At 39.7% G+C, this 19986-nt stretch overlaps 1 protein-coding gene across 2 annotated transcripts in view; it reads right to left on the bottom strand.

Annotated features, from left to right (window-relative positions):
- POLA1 (DNA polymerase alpha 1, catalytic subunit) overlaps positions 1-19986 on the bottom strand; it is a 306942-nt gene that overhangs the window by 264054 nt on the left and 22902 nt on the right. For both annotated transcript variants that reach the window (XM_058713648.1, XM_058713647.1), the window contains exons 11-18: positions 17997-18109; positions 17009-17125; positions 15665-15739; positions 14628-14766; positions 13656-13810; positions 7616-7700; positions 3264-3325; positions 1626-1715 (exon numbers count right to left, since the gene is read on the bottom strand). In XM_058713648.1, coding sequence (XP_058569631.1) covers positions 1626-1715; positions 3264-3325; positions 7616-7700; positions 13656-13810; positions 14628-14766; positions 15665-15739; positions 17009-17125; positions 17997-18109 — 836 coding nt within the window. The remainder of the gene's footprint in view (positions 1-1625; positions 1716-3263; positions 3326-7615; positions 7701-13655; positions 13811-14627; positions 14767-15664; positions 15740-17008; positions 17126-17996; positions 18110-19986) is intronic.

The following is a 19986-nucleotide window of genomic DNA, read 5'->3' as shown; positions in this document are numbered from 1 at the left end:
GCCCTGAGCTCTCAAAGGAATAGGTCATACAGAGTCACTGAGCTCGGGGTACCGGGCAGCTCAGTTGGAAGAATTTGTGACTCTTGATCTTGGGGTTGTAAGTTCAAGTCCCACGTTGGGTGTAGAGATTACTTAAAAATAAAATCTTAAAAAATAGAGAGAGGCACTGAGCTCATGAAAATGAAATATAAACACTTTGGAGACTGACACCAAATCGAGGGAATTAACTCCTATGACCAATATACAGCTGGGCCACTAATCCAAAAATGTATAGGAACCAACAGTTAACAACACAAGTTTACTTACTTATAGGTAAGTTTACTTACTTATATAGGCTGGAAATAAACGGAATATCCTAAACATCAACAATAACTCATGAGTTGCTATTCTATTAGAGGAAAAGAACTATTTCATAGTGGGCTGGCTCTTTTTTCCCCTTTCTGTTAGCGGAAAATACAGCAATTCCCACCAGTCCATACGGTTATTTCACTCTGAAGATTCAAAAAAATATATAAAGAACTCATACAAATCAACAATAAAAAAAAAAAACCATTTAAAAATAGGCAGAGGGGAGCTTGGGTAGCTCAGTCGGTTGAGCGTCTGACTTCGGCTCAGGTCATGATCCCACGATCGTGGGTTCGAGCTCCACACTGGGCTCTCAGGGAGCTTGCTTTGAATTCTGTGTCTCCACCCCCCCCCTTGCTCATGCCCTCTCTCTGACTTTCAAAAAATAAAATAAAAAAAAAAAAAACGTTAAAAATGGGCAGAGAACCTGAACAGACATTTTCCCAAAGAAGACACAGATACCTAACAGGCACATGAAAAGATGTTCAGTGTCACTAATTATCAGGGAAATGCAAATTAAAACTACCTTAACACCTGTGAGAATGTCTGTTATCAAAAGGACAAGAAATAACAAGCATTGGAGAGGACATGGAGAAAAGGGAACTCTCTTGCACTGTTGGTGGGAATGTGAATTGTTGCAGCCACTACAGAAATCAAAAAATTAAGAACACATCTACAATATGATCCACCTATTCCACTTTGGGTATTTATTTGAATGTAAAAACACTAATTCGGAAAGATATATCCAACCCTATGTTCAGTGCAGCATTATTTATAACAGCCAACATATGAAAACAAACCGTCCATCAGTGAATGAATGGATAAAGAGGATATGGTACACATACACACACACACACACACACACACAGGAATATACTGAGCCTTAAAGAAGAATGAAAGTGTGCCTTTTCCAACAACCCGAAGGGACCCTGAAGGTATTATGCTAAGTGAAATCTAAAAAAGCAAACAAACAACCAATACAAAAACAAACTCACTGATGCAGAGAACAGACTTCTAATTATCAGAGGGCAAGGGGTTTGGGGGGTGGGCCAAAGAGCGAAGGGAATCAACTGTACAGTGATGGACAGTAACTATGCTTTAGGCGGTCAACATTTTGTACTATATACAGACGTAGAGTTATACTACTACAAACCTGAAACTTACATAATGTTATATACCAGTTTTTACCTCAATTAAAAAAAAAGATTCTCTGCTGTTCAACAAGTACTGAGAACTAAGGAATGAAGAGTCCCCAACAGCACGACGAGACACCTACTCACCACAATGACATCAGGATCAATTTTGTGAACTTTGGCGAGGAAAAAACCTAGCAACGTTCTTTCCGTTGCAGCGATCTCAACCTTCACATTCTGTTAGATAAAAACATACTGGTCACTTACTCTTTACTTGTAAGTACTATACTTTGGCTCCCTGTTCAAGCAGGACTAGATTTCTTAGCATTAAAAGAAACTATCCATTTCAAAACTAAAAGAAGCAATGAAATTGCTTATTCTAGGTTTCACAGTAACAACTGCCCAAAGTCTCTGAGAAGCTCATCCTAGTAATAAGTGAGTAAATAGAGAAAATTTTATGTGGGATTTTTAAAACTTCTGTTTAAACTTCTTTCATTTTATTTTTAATATAATCTATTGTCAAATTGGCTAACATACAGTGTGTGAAGTAAATAAAGCCAAATTTTAAATGCTAAGCACTATGAAGGGCAGATATGTCCCTCCACAGCGACACACTTGTGTATCTCGACATATCACACAAGCATATGAATCAGAGCACCTAACAAAAACATTACTTACTTTCCTATATAATCCCTGATAGACTGCTGTTTGTGTATTTACCACATAAAGAAATCCCAAGGATTGTATAAACTAATCTGCAAGAGTGGTGTAAGAAACTATAAATAAGAAACTAGAATGAAAACTAGCATACATTTAAGAATTATAAGTGTCATTAAGTATAAATAAAACCTATCTTCACACAAAAGGCTTCCACTTGGATTACTGAATATAAATCAGGTATTCAAAAGATCCGCTCTTATTAAGACTCTCCTAAAATGGAAGTTGATAGCTATGTGTTTGCTGTAACTAGTTCGGCTACAAAGTATCAGTTTGACTCAAAAGGAATTTTCCTAAGTCATTTTACTTGGATAGGTACTTCAGGGCACTTCATAAATAATAGCCTGATCCAACAGCACCTCCAGACTACTGGACTTCTCAAGCCAACTTAAAGTAAGTGGAACCTGACAAGGTTGCTAACTTTTAATTTTGTCAAGTGAAAACATTAAAAAAAAAAAAAAAAACCAACACACACATCTGTGAATGCAAGCATTCCACATAGTCTCCAGAAAACAAATTATTTATATGAATACATTTACCCTTGTGACAAGCTCACTACATTATACTCCTTTTTCCCCACTTCCTATTTTATTAAGGACCCATGAAAACTTCATGGAGTATCCTGGGAGTTGAGAGATCCCTACCAATTCCAGCCAGCACGTATCGACCTTTCCAATACATGTCCCTTTTCATACCCAACTACACTCGGCTTTCTTCAAACTGGGGAGTGGGGTGAGTACTCTTCCCAACAGTTTCCCAAAACAGTAATCACATGATTGTGCATTTCAGAAAGGCCTCCCCTGAAGCTATCTGAAGGAGGACTTGAGCCTAAGTGTCTACTACTAGGGTACAGAATCACGTTATTTTCAGGTGGTAAAACATTCAATAATGTTTCTATTTTATATTTCTAATACATTTTGAATGGATTCATGTCAGTCCAAACTAGCAAGAACAGACCTAATAAATTAACATACAAAATAGCCTATTTATGCTAATCTACACCATCCTCCTTTTCTTTTCCTAAATAGATGCTTCAAATTTAAAAGGAATAAATAATGAGTTCTTTACCTTTTTCTTAATGTCTTCTTTGAAAGCATATGGAAAAATACAGTCCTTTGGTTTAGATATAACTGTAAGAAGGAAAAAAGATTCCATCACCATCTTAGTCCAATTTCAAGTACACATATGCTGCATGTTTCTAAATGGAAACTGTTTTAAATATAAACAAATACCCCCTAATCTCTAAAGAACTGAGAGATTCAAGTATTTCCAATGGTCATGTTGTTGGACCTCAAAAGAAAAGCCTAAACAATCCTAAAATTCATTATGGAACCACAAAAGACCCCAAATAGCCAAAGCAATCTTGGGAAAGAAGAACAAAGCAGGAGGCATCATGCTAGTAATTTCAAACTACACTACAAAGATGTAGTCATGCCAACAGTATGGTATTGGCATAAAAACAGACATCCAGATCAAAGGAACAGAACAGAGAGCTCAGAAATTAATGCATGTATATATGGTCAGTATGACAAGGAGTTAAGAATATACAATGGGAAAAGGACAGTCTCTTTACTATGTGGTGATGTGAAAACCAGACAGCCACATGCAAAAAAATGAAACTGGACAACAAAACACCACACACAAAAGCCAACTGAAAATGCCTTAAAGACTTGAACGTAAGGGCTTGAATCCATAAAACTCTTAGAAGAAAACATAGGCAGTAAGCTCTCTAACACTGGTCTTGGCGATGATTTTTTGGATTTGACACCAAAAGCAAAGGTATCAAAAGCAAAAAGAATCAAGTGGTACTACATCAAAACAAAAAGCTCTTGCACAGCCAAGGAAACCATCAACAAAATGAAAAGGCAACCTAACAAATGGGAGAAAGTATTTGCAAATAATTTATCTGAGAAGAGATCAATATTCAAAATACAACAAGAACTTATAGAACCCAAGAGCAACCCCAAACAATCCAATTAAAAATGGGCAGGGGCGCCTGGGTGGCTCAGTCGTTTAAGCATCTGACTTTGGTGGTTCGTGGGTTGACGAACCCACCACTTTGGTGGTTCTGTGCTGACAGCTTGGAGCCTGGAGCCTGCTTCAGGTTCTGTCTTCCTCGCTCTCTGCCCCACTCTCTCTTTTCTCTCTTTCACTCTCTCAAATATAAATAAACATTAAAAAAAATTTTTTTTTTTCTTAAAGTAATTTTCTCCCTCTTCACTTAACTTCTACTAAACTTTCAGGTCTATGTCACTCCCTCTAGGAATTTCAGAAGGATTCCAATTATTAGTTATTCCCGGAGTTACTAGTTTTATTAGTTTTTTATTTATTTTTTTAGTTATTGTCATTGTCTCTTATCAGAGCCCTTTCTATTTTTTTTTTAATTTTATTTTTTTAACCTTTATTTATTTTTGAGACAGAGAGAGATAGAGCATGAACAGGGGAGGGGCAGAGAGAGCAGGAGACAGAGAATCGGAAACAGGCTCCAGGCTCTGAGCCATCGGCACAGAGCCCGACGCGGGGCTCGAACTCACGGACCACGAGATCAGGACCTGAGCCGAAGTCAGCTGCTTAACCGACTGAGCCACCCAGGTGCCCCCCAAAAAAATTTTTTTAATGAAAAAATAAAAATGGGCAAAGGCTAGGCAATGGCTGGCATGAACTCTTGAGTTCAAGCCCTACATTGGGAATGGAGCCTACTTAAAAAAAACGGGCAAAGGCTGTGAACAGACATTCTTCCAAAGAAGACATACGGATAGCCAACAGGTACATGAAAAACTGGTCAACATCACAGTCATCAAGGAAATGGACACCAAAACTACACTGGGATATCACTTCACACCTGTCAGAATTGCTATCATCAAAAGGACAAGAAGGGTGCCTGGCTGGATGAGTTGGTAGAGCACGTGACTTTTGACCTCGGGGTCATGAGTTCAAGCTCCACCTTGGGCACGGAACCTACTTAAAAATAAAAAAGACAAGAAACAACAAGTGTTGGCTAGGATGTGGAGTAAAGGGAACCCTTGTATACATACTGCTAGTGGGAATGTAAAACTGGTGCAGCCACTATGGAAAACAGAAAAGAGGTTCCGCAAAAACTTAAAAATAGAATTTCCATATGATCTAGGTATTCTACTTCTGGGTATTTGTCTGAAGAACATGAAATCACTAACTCTGTGCCCCCATGGTCACTGCAACATGATTTACAAGGGCCAGGAAATGGAAGCAACCTAAGTGCCCATCAATTAATGAATGAACAAACAGAAGTGGCATATTTATACAATGGAATATTAGTCGGCCATTAAAAAAAAATAAGGAAATCATGGGGCACCTCGGTGGCTCAGTGGGTTGAGCATCTGACTCATTTCAGCTCAGGTCATGATCCCAGGGTCATGGGACTGAGTCCCCTGTTGGAGACCAGTATGGAGCCTGCTTAAGATTCTCTTTCCCGGGGCGCCTGGGTGGCGCAGTCGGTTAAGCGTCCGACTTCAGCCAGGTCACGATCTCGCGGTCCGTGAGTTCGAGCCCCGCGTCAGGCTCTGGGCTGATGGCTCGGAGCCTGGAGCCTGTTTCCGATTCTGTGTCTCCCTCTCTCTCTGCCCCTCCCCCGTTCATGCTCTGTCTCTCTCTGTCCCAAAAATAAATAAAAAACGTTGAAAAAAAAAATTTAAAAAAAAAAAAAAAAAAAAAAAAAAGATTCTCTTTCCCCCTCTGCCCCTCTTTCCTGCTTGCACATGCTTGCTCTCTCTCTAAAATTTAAAAAAATAAGGAACCCTTGCCATTTGTGACAACACGGAAAGACCATGAGGGATATTATGCTAAGCAAAGTAAGTCAGACAGAAAAGTAAATACTGCATGATCTCACTTATATGTGCAATCTAAAAAAAAAACAAAAGCAAAATGAGATCTTAGATACAGATAAGAGACTTATGGTTGCCAGATGTCGTGGGGCAGGATGCGACGGGGCAGGGGACCCACAGGAATTGGGTGAAGACAGTCAAAAGGTGCAAATTTCAGTTATAAGTAAGTCACCGAAATGTAATGTACAGCATGGTGACTTTAGTTAATACTGTACTGCATGTTTCAAAGTTGCTAAGGAAGTAAATCTTAAAAGTTCTTATCACAAGAAAAACCATTTTCAAACTATGATGACAGATGTTGACTAGTCTTATTGTGATCATTTCATGATACATACAATTATCGAATTGTTATGCTAAACACCTGAAACTAAAATGTTACATGTCAATTATACCTCAATGTTTAAAAAGTTTAAAAGATTACATCTAAAAAAAGGAAAAACCACGCACAGAACTCTAAGCTCCTATTAACTGTTAAAACTACTTTGATGAAACATCTTCCCTCCATCTGAGGCAGAATGGAGGATGTTTAACTTCCCTAAGGGGGAAGGTTCCCACCACCACCAAAGCCTTAACCAGTGTACAATGAAGGAACTCCAACCTTCTCAAATTTAGAAAAATAAAGATGACCAAAGCTGCCCTCACTATAAGTTCTTTGTCACTCAAAACAGCTGTTCACACCATGGCATACACAACAGGTGAATAAATACACACTGAAATGAGCTAATGACTGCTCTCTTCCATGTACTTTCCACGATATCCTCACTGTCATGTTTTTCTGTGTATTTCACCCCACTTAAAGAGGGGAAACTTCACAATAATAACACATGATACTTCCTTCTCTGCTTGCTTTCCTAGTCCCACTTTCCTAATACCCACAAAACCAGACAGGCAATGCTATCCCAGTTAACTGCTGGTTCTAGCCTAGAAAAGATTTCAGGAAGCATGACAGATCAATAGTGTTATGCCCCTTTCTTGTTTACTGAAAAAAAAAAAATAGTTATTTACCTGGCCAAGCTTTCAACATCGAATAGGTCAGAATCCTCCTTGGAGACTGACTCAAGGCATGCAGATTTCTGTGTGAAATTTTCACCAACTGAATTTTATGCATAGCACAACCCAATTCCAATGTGATATTTCTAGAACTCCTCCCAAATAGGTAGACACTCATTTATGCCTTGGCATATTGCCTCACCACACAGAACACTTTGCTCAGGCTTCTATGATGGGCTTTTACAATGACATCATGAAAAGGAAATAGTGATAGCACAATTTTGACCCAATAAAAAAAAACTAGAATGCCCCAACAGAATAACCACAGGAATAGAAAAGAGATGTCAAACTGCCTCCCAACTTCCCCTCAAACAAAATAAACTAGCTGAATAGGAGCCACCAAGCCAATAAAACTCAGTGTCCACAGCTGACCAAAAAAAAAAAAGTTTAACAATATGCACTAACTACTCTTGAAAACATCAAAAAAAGAGTTACTGATCCAACAGCTGGAGAAAAAATAAGAAAAATTAAAATCAAGCCATTAGTAGACCAGCTAAAAAAAATACATACCACAGAAGTGTGACTGAAAGGGAGGCTGTGGGGGTGCTTTGTCTAACTCAAAGCTGTGATGGACCAAAGCTGCCACAGCAATAATCTGTAAATAAAGGAGGGAAAAAGATCACTTATCAGACACCTACTATGCATTCTGCATTCTCACCAAAACCACCAAGAATATTAAAAGATACATATTTTAGTCCATATTTTAATTTTTTATTACAGAAGTATTTAAACAAATAAAACACAGAGAAAAACAGAAGGGGAGAGGAGGGAAGGGGTAAGGCGGGAGATTAACAACTATTAACATCTGACCTAGAACTGGAGCTCAGGGCTCCGGAACCCCAGGCCAGGGATCTCAAAGGAAACAGGTAAGTGATGTTTAAAGACTCATGCTGTCAAAAAGCAAGCTATAGATATGTGTAACAAATAATCTGGATGATGTCAACAATGGACAAAACTAAGAAGAGACATTGTGGGTATTCTTCATTTTCTTTTTAAAATCTGTACTTTCTGGCAGGCAACTCTTGATATCAGAGTCCTGAGTTCAAGCCCTATAATGGGCGTAGAGATTTAAAAAAACGTTTACTTTCTAAGTTTTTCATAAATGGCAAGGACTGCGATTCTGATTAGAAACAGCATAGACATAGGAAAAACTCTAGAAAAAAGCAGAAAATCAAATCACATGTACACTAAAATCCTAGCTTTTTACTAAAATATGCAGAGAAAGAAGGCAGAAAAGAAATACACAAAACTGTTACGAGTGGTTGTCGCTGAGGGCTGGGGTTATTAGAAGACTTGTCTTTTCTATTTTTTTTTTGCATTTTCATATCCAGATTTTAATGTATTGTATCAACGTACTCATGTAATAGCTTCCCTCAGTGGTCTCCCTGCTGCTGTGCTGGCACCAATAATGGCTTCCCACGGCACCGTGCTGGAGAAAGCATGCTGCCCCTGGGGGGAAAAAACCCATTCTCTGTGCCTAGTGAACTCCTACTCACCCACCAGTACTCAAGGTCCATCCCTACTCCTTTAGAAAAGACTTCTGGAGTGGATGCTGTGGTGTGTCACCCAGAAGTCCTCTTTAGGACAAGGGCCCTCATTCTCCCAACTGCTGAGAGGGCTGGAGGCTGACAACTCACAGAGGAGTCTCTTGGAAGCAGCCTGCATCCACTACCTAACGCATCGGAGAGGAGGGATGCTAATGAAGGCCCAAACCTCTTACCACAATTCAGAGTAACTCTGGAGGGTCATCCCCACCCCAGAGCTCCCTGGGATTGGCTGAGACCTTTGTCATAAGTGCAACTCAGATTTCTCCCACTGCCCAGTCTTGCTGCCTTCATTCTCCCACAGGGCTTGATCCTCAGAGCATCCCAAGAAGCTTCTCTGACCAATGACACCTTCCTGGCCTCTCAGGCTAGGGCAGCTTCCTTTATCATATGCTTGCCAGAGCACATCTATCCTTTGTAAGTTTTACATCTATTTCTGCTATCGAGCTAATATCTGTCTCTTCCACTATCTGGAAGAATCACAAGTATTCCATCACACTAGCTCATGGTTTGGAAACATTTGCTGAGTGAACAACTTTATTAACCATCTAATCTAAACCCTCAGGAGGCCATCAACTTTACTCAGGGCTGCAGAAGATCTCTCCCATTCATTCATTCATTCATATTTACTATGAGAAAAAATAAAGCAACATCAACTTTCATATACCCATCATCCACCTTCAATTATCAACTCATCAATATCCCTATCCACTTCCTGCCTCAACCCAGATTATTTTGAAGTCAGACTTATCACTTTACCCAGAAATACTGCAGCATGTATCTCTAAAACATGGTTTCTCACCCTCAGCGCTATGGACATTTTTGGCCAAATAATTCTTTGTTACTGGGGCTGTTCTGTTCACTGTGGAATGTTCAGCAGTATCCTGGCTGCCAACAGCACCGCCCTCCACCTCTGAGTTGTGACAACCAAAACTATCTCCAGACATGGCCAAATGTCCCCTAAAGGGCAAAATCTCACCCCTTTGAGATCCCCTACTTTATTTTTCTTTTTTTTATTTGAGAGAGAGAAAGAGACAGAGACAGAGAATCTTAAGCAGGCTCCATGGTCAACGCAGAGCTCGAGGCAGGGCTCAATCCCACAACCCTGGGATCATGACCTAGCCAAAATCAAGAGTCAGATGCTCAACCAAATGAGCCACCCAGGTGCCCCAAGAACCACTACTTTAAAAGATAAGAAGTTTGGGGACACCTGGGTGGCTCAGTCGGTTAAGCGTCCGACTTTGGCTCAGCTTGTGATTCATGGTTTGTGGGTTCAAGCCCTGTGTCGGGCCTGGAGCCTGCTTCAGATTCTGTGTGTCCTTCTCTCTATCCCCCTCCCAAGCTCACACTCTATCAAAAATGAATGAACATTAAAAAAAATAAAAGGTAAGGTTTTTTTAATGTTTATTTTTGAGAGACAACGCATGTATACACAGCACATATGGGAGAGTGGCAGACAGAAAGGGGGAGAGAATGCCAAGCTGTCTCCACGCTGCCAGCTCCGAGCCCAACGTGGGGTTTGAACCCCCAAAACGTGAGATCATGATCTGAGCCAAAATCAAGATTTAGAAACTCAAGTGAATGAGCCACCCAGGTGCCCCAAAAGGTTTTAAAAACGTAATAAAATTACAACTAATACAATTAATAGCAATTCCTTAAAATCACTAAATATTCATGCAAGATTCAAATGTTCATGTTTTCCCAACAATCTCAATTTTATTTACCAAGTAAGCCCATACTCTGTAATTGGTCAATATATAGAACTACAGGTACAATCCCTCCCTACCTTTTATTTCCCAGCAATTCATCTGTTGAAGAAGCTGGGTCATTCACCCTGTAGAGTGCTCTACAGTATCAACTCTATGGCTTGTATCACAATAATGCCATTTAACACATTCCTCTGTTTCTGTACTGCTGGTGAATTCACATTTAGATCTAAAGGCTTGGTCAAAATCGCATTCAATGTTTTGGTATGAGTATGTTAGAGGTGCTACTGATGCCTTCTATCAGATGGCAAAGGCACGTCATGTCTGGTTATCTCCCTTTTAGTGATCATTGCCTAGATTCGTTATTTCATTAGGGATTGCAAAATGGAAATATTCCATTTTTCCTTTATCATTTCTTAGCTGGAAACCTTCTATGAAGAGAAACCACTTCACCAATTACTTAGTTAGCTGAGGTACAATATGAATTCAAAAAAATCAAGATAAATGCTAGATTCAATCCCGTTATTGACCAGTTTTCGAACTAGTGACTTGGTTCCCTAGATGCCTTCAGAGGTGACCGGTGCTGGGTTGCAAGTGCTTACAGTAGCATTGTGAACTCACACGTTTCAGTGTGCTGGACCCATCCTTGTCCATGTTCACAACGTCCCATCTGTGGCCAGCAGGAAACTCTTCAGGTTGACTCCTGCTGAACGCTTCTGACACAGCTTCAGTAGATTTAAATATCATCCTTGCTTTCTAGTATAGCTAGACATTCCCAGCATTTTCCTGAATCAGCCATTTCTCTATGAAGCCCTACTTCCCTTATTATGAAATGGTACTGAGAAATCTCACTCCAGATGCTAGAGAATGGATACTATTTTTTTGAACAAATCAAACCTTTCTCACACACTTAACTATGGCCATCTACTATATTAACTATTATTAAAAGATCAAACCACATACTAAAAGAATTCAGAGCAAAATTAATGCCAAAAGGCTACTGTTAAAAAAAATCCCCCTCAAAGTCAAAAGGATTTAGAAGCAGACATAAGACACTCCCACTGACCAAAGACAAGTTTAAGCATCGAAAATAACAATGACTGCAAGACACTGAACCACCATGTGTAAATATAAAACTCATGAGTTCATAATATTCCATAAAAGAGGAAGCAAAATATAATTTACAACAAAAATAAATCACTAGTCAACAATACATATAATGGAGGCCTCCAACTTCCTACTCAAAAAATTGGCAATGCAAGAGAAAGAAGTACACATTTCCCTCATCTTTCCTGTACAAACTACTGCAGCATAACCGAATAGTGCTGGTTAACGAGGAAAAGTTAATTTTATAGAAAAATTCAACTAATAAACGTTCTAATATTTAACATATATAACTAACAAACATGGAAATGATGACAGAAATTAGAAAACTGCTTTACAACTAATGAAACAACTAATTCAGGTAAATAAAAGGGGGGGCATTAAATCAGTGGTTCTCAAAAGGGAACAAGTTTTCTCCCCACCCCCAGGAGATATTTGGAGAGGTGCAGAGGCCTTTTGGTTGTCACCACTAGGGGGAAGGGGTCAGGTAGAGGCATCAGGTATAGGCCAAGGATACTGCTAAACGTCACACAATGCACAGAAGAGCTGTCACAACAATCAGTTAGTCAGACCAAAACATTAATAGCACCAATGTTTAAAAAAAAAAAAAAAAAAACCCTCCTTTAGGGGGCGCCTGGGTGGCTCAGTTGGTTCAGCATCCAACTCTTGATTTTGGCTCAGGTCATGATCCCCGGATCATGGGATCCAGTCCCACAATGGGCTCCACACTGAGTGGATTCTCTCTCTAGAGACGCCTGGGTGGCTCAGTCAGTTGAGCATTCAACTTCGGCTCAGGTCATGATCTTGCAGTTCATGAGTTCGAGCCCCACATGGGGCTCTCTGCTGTCAGCACAGAGCAGGCTTCAGATTCTGTCCCCCTTTCTCTCTGTGTCCCTCCCCCATTCATACCTGTGCACTCTCCCCCAAATAAACATTTAAAAAATTTTAAAAAAAGATTCTCTCTCTCTGCCCCTCTCCCCCTACTTATACTCCCTCTCTCTGTATAAAAAAAAAAAATGCCTTTAGATGAAAACTGGAACCCACTAATCAATCATAACCCCACTAATAGTGGTTTTAGCCAGACCTAATACATCTGCTGATATATAATGCAATATGAAATACATCATACCACCTATAAAGTATACTGACCCAAAAAGTCAAAACTGAATTGAATCCATGCTTTAGCACTAGCTAGCAGGGGCCAGCACACTTGTTCCGTAACGGGCCAGATACCAAATATTTTACACTCTCAGGACACATGGCCTCTATCGTGACCACTAACTCTGCCACTGTAGTCAAACAGCAACTGTAGATAATACATAAATGAATAGACATGATGTCTTCCAATGACTTTTTTTTTTTTTTTTTTTTTTTTTTTTTTTTTACAAAAACAGGTGGTGTGCTGGATGTGTTCGCAGGCCATACTTGATCAACCCCTGGTATAAAAGAAACTGTCCAATGACACCAGGAAGCAAACATACATAGAAAATACGACATTGTATGAGACAACGAAGAATGACTTATTTAAAGTCAATGTCACTGAAAAAAGAGGATGGGAGGGAGCTGCTCCCATTTAAAAGAGATTGACAGGCAACTGGGTGGTTCAGTCAGTTAAGCACCCAACCCCAGCTCAGGTCACGATCTCACGGTTCATGAGTTCAAGCCCCATATCAGGTTCTGTGCTGACAGCCCAGAGCCTACTTGGGATTCTCTCTCTCTCTCTCTCTCTCTCTCTCTCTCTCTCTCTGCCCCTACCCCATGCTCACTTGCACACACACTCTCTCAAAATAAATAAACTTAAAAAAATGTTTAAAAATTTATTTAAAAATGAATTAAAAAATAAAATACTTCAACAAGAATTAAAGGTGGGGGGAAACAAGTCTGACAAAAATCTTGCTAACCACTGAATATGAGTAACTGGTATATGAGAGTTCATTATATTATTCCAAGTCCACTTAAAGTTCTCCAAAATAAAATATTCAAAAAACAAAAAATAAAAATAAGTCCAGTAATTTAAATCTTTAAAGAACACCTCCAGCACCCAACACATTCAACACATTCTCCAAAATGGAGTCTGGTACTGCATTAGTACTTTCTCCTCCAGAAAGAACAAGTTTCCCTTACAGAATAGCTGTACAAGTTCAGGCAAGTATTGCATCTAAGACATGGGTACAAAAATATGCCCTACTTCTTTACCTCATTCTGATGTGTCTTTGCATTCTGCATTGTCTTCATGCTGAAAGACATGACCACAACTGGAGGAGGACCAACATCTTTAATCACATTCACCAGGTCTGGTTTCAAGGCCACTGCCTCAACTTTACACCAACTCACTGGCGGATTCAAGAGCTCTGAAAGAGAACAGATACAACAGATCAACAGCCATTTGCTGAAAAAGGAAAACAACTATAATTAAGACATCTGTGATTAACTGAGATAGTCTTCAATCCCATATTCTAATAAGAATGTCTTATTACATCATCTAACTAAAAATAAGCTCAATTACTGGATTGTATGCAAAGCCGTGTGTGTGTGTGTGTGTGTGTGTGTGTGTGTGTGTGTGTGCACGCGCGCGTATGTGGGGGGTGGGTGGGTGGGGGTGTGTGTACACGTATGCTCATCTTCTTGGTAAAAGGTCCACAGCTTTCATCTGATTTTCTGAAGAATCCAGGACCTAAAACAGGTTTAAAAAAAAAAAAAAACAACACTACCCTGAAGGAATCACCCAACATTTTTAAGAGATTTGTGAAGACAAAACAGAGTATCACAGATGCAAACACTGGGAAACATCGGGTAATAAACCAAATGAGCACTGTCCCCGTCGGGCAGGGATGCTGCCTCTCCTTCAGGGGTGAGCAGCTTGCTCCACACAACAGGGGGCCCATCAGCAGGGTGGGAGGTACACGCCAGGAGCGGCACAGAGAGGGATGCGGGGAGGGGTGCGGGCAGAGGCCACCCAGACTCACTAAGGCCTCCCTCCTACCGAACTGCCACGCACTGCAGCGATGAAGTGGCTCCAAGCATATGCCCTACACTCACTCGAGGAAAACTCTGAGGAAAGAAACACAAAAAAGGACGTGGACACACTGAAATAAATAGACCAAGTCCTTAACTTCTAAAAATCACCCTACTGGCAATTTAACTTTCTGAAGGTAAATTTTTCCTTACGTGGATTTTTTACTTCAAGCCAACAAGGTCCTTTGATCTTTCTGTTCATCAAGAATATTTCCAGGCTGGATGTGTTGGTCCCAAATACATGAGAAAAAGTTTCTCCTTTCAAATCCTGAGGAAGCTGTGGCATTTCAGCCTGAAAAAGGCAAAGAAGAAAAAAAAAAAAAAACAACAACCCTTTTTTGTTTAAAACCATTACTTCACATTTTCCGAAGTCTGTATTTGAAATAAACAAAAGCCTCTCTACGAACCACCAGAAGAAATCCCTTTGATATATATGAAATGTAATTTGCAACAAATGAAATCCCAAACAATTCACAGTAGGACAGAAAAACAATTCACAATGACAAAATAATGCATCTTGATGGCACCCATTAGAAGAAAAATAGGCCAAGAAGCTCCCGGAAAAGAGGATTTCTGTCCAGAACCGTACATGCCTTACTGATAAAGAACAGCTGAGTAAGTACCACTCCATTAGAAGAATGAAAGCAAGAGAGTGGAACTCATTCAAAATGCTCCTAGGGAACTTTTCATCACCACTGTCAGAAACATTTCTTAAAAGTTTCCCTTTTCCGACATTGTGAGATCAAAACTCTAGAACAAAGGTAAAAAGAGGTTAAGGCCCAGTTAATTAACATCCCAGAGCAATGACCTTGCCTATCACGGGAGCAAGAGCAGCACTACAGCGACGCTACGGACGATCCTCTCTCACCTTTCCGCGGCTCAGAAGGGACACTCCAACAGACTAATGATGTGCAACTCCATCATGTGGCCTTCACTCCACTTGACAAGCAGTTGTGCAGTCTCAACTTATTTATTTAAAGATGCATACTTGAAAGCCTGAGACAGGCAGCATAACCAGTGTTCTATGTACTTAAATTAATTTGAACCATTTTCATTATTCATGACTGTAAGTCCACCTCACTGAACTATGGACTTGAGGAGCCCTGGCAATACTCCTAATTGAAAGCCAGCTGAAGTCTCAAAAATAGAGAAATGTCATTCTCAACCAAAACCCAGTAATTTTGACTTACCGCGTATCTAACTTCCAAGTACTCGGATTTTTCTGGAACATCAGGTATCTCAAAAGCATAGTTCTTTTCCACTTGCTGGAGACGGGCGGGGGAAGGGATATGCAAAAAACATATAAAAATAATAAAAATAAAAAATCATTAACACAAAAACTTCACAAATGAAAATGACAAGCATTCCATGTACAACACGTGCCCCTGTATTCAACAGTGAGGAACCCAGTATCATTATGGAACACAAAGGTAAATGAAGCCAAAAGGGCACCCTTTCCCCCTTTCAACTAGGACTAAAACACCCAGTGACAAAATGCTAAAAAGTTATCTCTTAGACACTAGAGAACTTAGAAATATTTGCATTCAAGAAGGGCAATAAAAGATTTAAGATTTTTATAATGTTAATGTATTAAATCATTTGCTACTCTTTGATATAAACCAATTCCATCTTGCTAGAAAAATTACTAATTAGCATTAAAATTATAGCTCCTATTTACTTGGTGCTTATCAAGCACCAAGGACTGTTCTAATCACCTAACATGAATTAAGTGACTTAACTCTTGCCACAACTCTTGAAATAGGGCCCCATTTCTCAGGTGAACAAACAGGCCCAGAGAAATCACTCAGCTTTTGTCCAAGGTCACACACAACAAAGTGGTAGGGCTAGGACTTAAAGCACAAGCAGTCTGGTCCCAGCTCCTATGCTCTTCACCATTATACCACACTATTTTTAGAATTTTAGAGGAATGATCCACCAGCCGTAATTCAAAGCTCAAATAGTTAAGACCATTAACCTTAGCGTCCGCAACTCAATCCTCCCTTTGCTGAAACCACTGTTAAAAGTATGCTGGGTTACAGTCCCCTACGATGATGGCTAAAGGTGTCATTGATATCACTAAAATCAAGGCCAATCAATATGTAACACACAAATAAAAGATTTTTATCCTATCAGAAATAGCACTATAGTCCCCAGTGTTTGACTATAACACCTTAACCTTCTGACCAAAACGACTTGCCAGTAACTAATAAAAACAAGATCGGAACAGATTCTTTCCATTTCAGGAAAAGAACACAAAACATGCTGCAAGTATTGGAAACAATTACTTTGCTATGTGTTATCTTTCTATCCAAATTCAAGAAAATTATTTTCTAAATAAAGAGAAAGAAAAATTACTTTTACAAATCTTAACATACTAGTTTTACATTGGTATCTATGAAATTTCCATTCAATGAATTGCAGTCACAAAAAACACATTTTGTACAAAGAAGACATACAGTAACTATTCTGTTAAGTCAGGAAATGAACAAACAACTAATAAACAGAGCTGGAAAAAATTATCACCAAATACAAACCTTGGACTTGAACTTCATAATTTTATATTTTGCTGCTATTTTCTCATCGAATTCATCATAAACATCCTTCATTGTAACTAGAGTTTCTGTTTCTTTTCCTGTATTCAGATCAATTTTCTGCTCTCCCATGGGGAGAGAAGGGAAAGGAAAAAAAGTATCTGTGTATGAGATCTTTTCAACAACCAGAAACCTAAGTCTCATTCAATTCTCATCTTCAGCCATTTAAACATTTAAAAGAACACTCTTACAGAGAGATGAATTCAAAGATACAAAGAGACCCCAAAAAGGTACGAAACCCAATGCCCGATTCCTCCCAGTGGCATCATAAAAGCACATCAGATAAAAATGACTGATTCTACAAAATGGAAGAAGAGTGTTGTAAATCCTGACCAAGAAGCTTCACGGTTCAGCTGAGATCTCAGGGGACGGGCTGGGGTTGGGAGGGGAGTGTGGGTATTAAGTCCCAACTTCAAAAGGAGGAGCAAATGGAGCTGACCTGGCTGAATGGCTACAGTGGGCACGGTACTGCTACATGCATAGCAAAAGCATGAAAACTGGGCCAAATGCCCTGGGACATTTTAGAGCCATACACTCCCAACCCCGATTAGTATGGAAACGAGGGGTCAGCGAGAAGAAAGCATTATATACTAAAATGCAGACTTTAACACTCTTAACGAAAACAGTTTTACTACATTTCTCTATTTCTCCCAACCTCTAATGGAGCTGCTGACAATCAGTGGTCATCAGGCAGTCAGCAAAAAGGAAGCATCAAGGCTGTGGATAACGACTTGCCAGTAACTAATAAAAACAAGATCAGAACAGTTTCTTTCCATTTCAGGAAAAGAACACAAAACATGCGGCAAGTATTGGAAACAATTACTTTGCTACGTGTCATCTTTCTATTCAAATTCAAGAAAATGTTGAAGAATATGGCTGGTGGCAGAACATACAACGTACTTGGAATTAGAGGCTAACGACTAGCAATTACCGTTTCGCGGGGAAGGAAGTAGAGTGTTCGCTCGATGTTTTTCACCATGACACAACAGCTCACGTGGGTTTTGGCAGATTCAATCCAAACTTTGCCAAACAGAAATACCACACCTAAGAGAATAGGAGAAAACCATGAGAAAAGAAGCATTTCAATTACTCACATTAAAGGCGCAGCGTGAAGGCTCACTGAACGTGTCCACACATTCATGCCTTCATGACACACCATTTTTTATGGTAAATTTGCAACAGCTGCCCACCCCCCAAGCCCAATTCCTTTACTCAGTACTTATGCCACACAACATCACACTAGTAAAACGTGACCGCTGAGATGTCAGGGGGCAGAATGATTCTCCAACCTGATGTAAACGTTTTCCCTAGAATTCAGGATATCCCAGGTAAATAGAGACAAACTTCAGTTACTGGGGAGACATCCCAAGTCTGAGTATCCACACTTGGGGAACTACTGAGACACTCCAGGTTAGTGCAGAAACCTCTGGGGAAGTGGGGAGACATCCCAGGTCAATGTATACATAACCTCAGAAATTAAAGAGATACCCTAGGTCAGTTTAAGGAAAAAAAAACTTCCCTAGAACTGGGACTACCCAGATTCAGAGAAACAAAAAAACAAAAAAAAAAAAAAGCAAACTATTCTCCAACAAATCTCCTATTGAAACCTCCTGTGGGGGGGCACCTGGGTGGCTGAGTCGGCTGAGCATCCGACCTTGGCTCAGGCCATGATCTTGTGGTTCGTGAGTTCAAGCCCCACATCAGGCTCACTGCTGTCAATGCAGAGCCCACTTGGGGATCCTCTGCCCTATCTGTCTCTGCCCTCCTCCCCCACGTGTGCGCATGTGTGCTCTCCCTCTCTCTCTCAAAAATAAACATTTAAAAAATTAAAAAATAAAAAGAAACTTCTTGTGAAGTGTGAGAATACTAACTTGCTTTTTAGCACTTGTACTTAGGAATAAAAATTAACATTCATGTATAAGAGTAGCTATGTATGGTGCATCACTATTTTTCTATATGTAAAATTGCATTTGGGGAAAAACATAATAGATCTCATATATCTTATTCCATATAATGATAAGGATGTCATAAGAGAGTTCAACTACTATCTCCTATTTTACCCTTTCTACCTCACTCACTACTTATCACCTATCTGGATAGGTGGTGCTTATCATGTTCGTTTTTCTTCTATTCCTATTTAAAAAATGATCTAGCAACCAAATCAGCAGACATGCTCCTTTTGAGATTCCCATGTAATGTGTACCACAAAGTAAAAACAAGCCTTTCTACATAGACATCAAGTCACTGTTCATGAAAACTGGATATCAAGAAAGGACTCCAGAGGTCTGTCAACCTAAAAGATGGCCACTGTGCAAAATCCCGAGCTCTGTGCATAATTAGACAGCAGTTATCAGCATAGCCACTCAACACAGCCACTTGTCTGAGCACTAAGAAAATTCTGGCACATGCAAAGGCTACTGTTCACAAGGCCAATTACTCCAGTTTCACAAGATAGCTCATCAGTGCTTCCTTTTGTCACTCGTTCTAGTGGAAATAAGACCATCTAAAAAATTTCATTTCTGCACATGATTAAAATTCTTAAAAGAGTTGTGTGATTTTCAGCTGGGGTGGGGGGGAGAAGGGGAGAGGGAAGGGAGGACTGTGGGGAATGATTAAAAAAGAAAAAAAATCACAGGAGCTCAGAAAATTAAAAGTCATCCTCACAACAGTGAGACACGAAGAAACAAAATTCCATGCAAAGAAAAATAAAGACCCTAATATTGGATTCACAGATTCAAATAGCTCATTTTACAGTCAAACTAATATCACACTTCATGCAACACATTTGACACTGTTTATGCCTCATTTGCCACAAAAAGATCATGGTAAACAAAGATTACATTCCCCCCAAAGTTACTAGCCGAAACCAGGTGCAGTCAGGATTATTCAACCTTGAAAAAGTCATAATGAAGACAGGATAT

The sequence above is a fragment of the Neofelis nebulosa genome, chromosome X (genome assembly GCF_028018385.1).
Source record: "Neofelis nebulosa isolate mNeoNeb1 chromosome X, mNeoNeb1.pri, whole genome shotgun sequence".
Lineage (NCBI taxonomy): Eukaryota > Metazoa > Chordata > Mammalia > Carnivora > Felidae > Neofelis > Neofelis nebulosa.
The sequence above is the reverse complement of the archived record's forward strand: the minus strand, read 5'-3'. Positions and strand labels throughout refer to the sequence as shown.